The sequence below is a fragment of the Penaeus japonicus genome, unplaced genomic scaffold (genome assembly GCF_977035675.1).
Source record: "Penaeus japonicus unplaced genomic scaffold, GWHDUDI00000001_assembly GWHDUDI00000004, whole genome shotgun sequence".
Lineage (NCBI taxonomy): Eukaryota > Metazoa > Arthropoda > Malacostraca > Decapoda > Penaeidae > Penaeus > Penaeus japonicus.
The window spans coordinates 15,988,990-15,991,019 of record NW_028234406.1 but is presented as its reverse complement, the minus strand read 5'-3'; the positions used below and the strand labels follow the sequence as shown (position 1 = coordinate 15,991,019).

The 2,030-nt window shown below is 48.0% G+C and overlaps 1 protein-coding gene across 1 annotated transcript in view; it reads left to right on the top strand.

Annotated features, from left to right (window-relative positions):
- Positions 1 to 1,125, top strand: part of LOC122258578 (uncharacterized) — a 2,426-nt gene extending 1,301 nt beyond the window's left edge. The window contains exon 2 of the mRNA XM_043024591.2: positions 357 to 1,125. Within this exon, the coding sequence (XP_042880525.2) occupies positions 357 to 743 (387 nt within the window). The 3' untranslated portion in view covers positions 744 to 1,125. The remainder of the gene's footprint in view (positions 1 to 356) is intronic.
- The last annotated feature ends 905 nt before the right edge of the window (positions 1,126 to 2,030 follow it).

Here is a 2,030-nt window from a genome sequence, read left to right as displayed (position 1 = left end):
AGAGCAAGGACTGCTTTGAAGGGGATAAAAGTTTTATTTTGATTAGTGCGGACACTTTTCGATCAACCATCTCATGTGTGTGTGAGTGTGTGTGTGTGTAGTCTAGCACTAAAACTATATTTTTTTTTTCCACACACACATATATGTTTATATGCATGTATGCATGTATATGCTATCATTTTTTAACCAATATCTGATATGTGTGTTTATCTACATTGTTCATATCCACATCAGTGCTAGTAATACACCATGTTTTTATTTATTTATTTTTTTTTTTTGGTTGTTATCTCTTTTTCATGATATCAAAGAGTATTTTCCACGATCCAGCACATGGCTAATGGTATATCGTATGACAGGTGCTGCTCGTCGCCGCGTCTGTCCTCATGGCGGAGGCCTACCCACGCTACGTGGCGGTCCCGATCGAGGACATGCGCGCATACCCCTCGTACTACCCACAAGAATCGCGCGTGAGGCCCGTGGCAAGGCAGGTGGCGGTGGCGGAGTCGCGCGTGAGGCCCGTGGTGAGGCCGCTGGAGGAAGCTCGCCCCGTGATCATCATCGAGGAAGAAGAACCCGAGCAGTGGGAACTGGCCGAGGCCAGCTCTGACCGCTACGAACACCAGGCGGGCGGTTACGGCGGCGGCAACGATCACGTGGACTACGGCGCCTACACCGGCGGCTACGGGGCCTTCGGATGGTACTCGGATCACCCCGTCTGCGTCAACTGTGGATACCATCACTAAGACCTCTCTGCCCTGTGGCTCCCCCGTGGTATTGCGTCCTCTGACCTCTGGCAGTGTGGTGATCTGAACCCAGTCACACCCTCTTCTCACGGCACGCATCTATGCTTTCATTCCACCAGAGTTTATTTCGCCCTCCGTGCCCCCCCCCTGCCCCACCTTCCACATTATAAGAAATACGAATTATGTATATAAATGAAAAGTCTATATTCCCCAGCCCCTTGCCAAAGTATTTTCTGTGAGAAGTGGTCGTCTCGTTACCTCAGATCTCCACCACAACTATCAAATCTAGTCCTTGCCTTGTTGCAGTTGTTAGTTCGCAATGTTTGGCACTGTGTTCTTGTTTTTTGTAGCAGCTGTTATTAAAATATTCACTTTTTTTAAATAACTTGTTTGATTATTCCGATTATGTATGAAATACACCTCAGCATCCTTCTTCACTTTATTCCTCACCTCGGCACCCTTCTTCACTTCATTCCTCACTTCGCCATCCTTCTTCACTTCATTCCTCACCTCAGCATCCTTCTTCACTTCATTCCTCACCTCAGCATCCTTCTTCACTTCATTCCTCACCTCAGCATCCTTCTTCACTTCATTCCTCACCTCAGCATCCTTCTTCACTTCATTCCTCACCCCAGCATCCTTCTCCACTTCATTCCTCACCTCAGCATCCTTCTCCACTTCATTCCTCACCCCAGCATCCTTCTTCACTTCATTCCTCACCCCAGCATCCTTCTCCACTTCATTCCTCACCCCAGCATCCTTCTCCACTTCATTCCTCACCCCAGCATCCTTCTTCACTTCATTCCTCACCTCAGCATCCTTCTTCACTTCATTCCTCACCTCAGCATCCTTCTTCACTTCATTCCTCACCTCAGCATCCTTCTTCACTTCATTCCTCACCTCAGCATCCTTCTTCACTTCATTCCTCACCTCAGCATCCTTCTTCACTTCATTCCTCACCTCAGCATCCTTCTTCACTTCATTCCTCACTTCGCCATCCTTCTTCACTTCATTCCTCACCTCAGCATCCTTCCTCACTTCATTCCTCACTTCGCCATCCTACTTCACTTCATTCCTCACTTCGCCATCCTTCTTCACTTCATTCCTCACCTCAGCACCCTACTTCACTTCATTCCTCACTTCGCCATCCTTCTTCACTTCATTCCTCACCTCAGCACCCTACTTCACTTCATTCTCTTCACTTCATTCCTCACCTCAGCACCCTACTTCACTTCATTCCTCACTTCGCCATCCTTCTTCACTTCATTCCTCACCTCAGCACCCTTC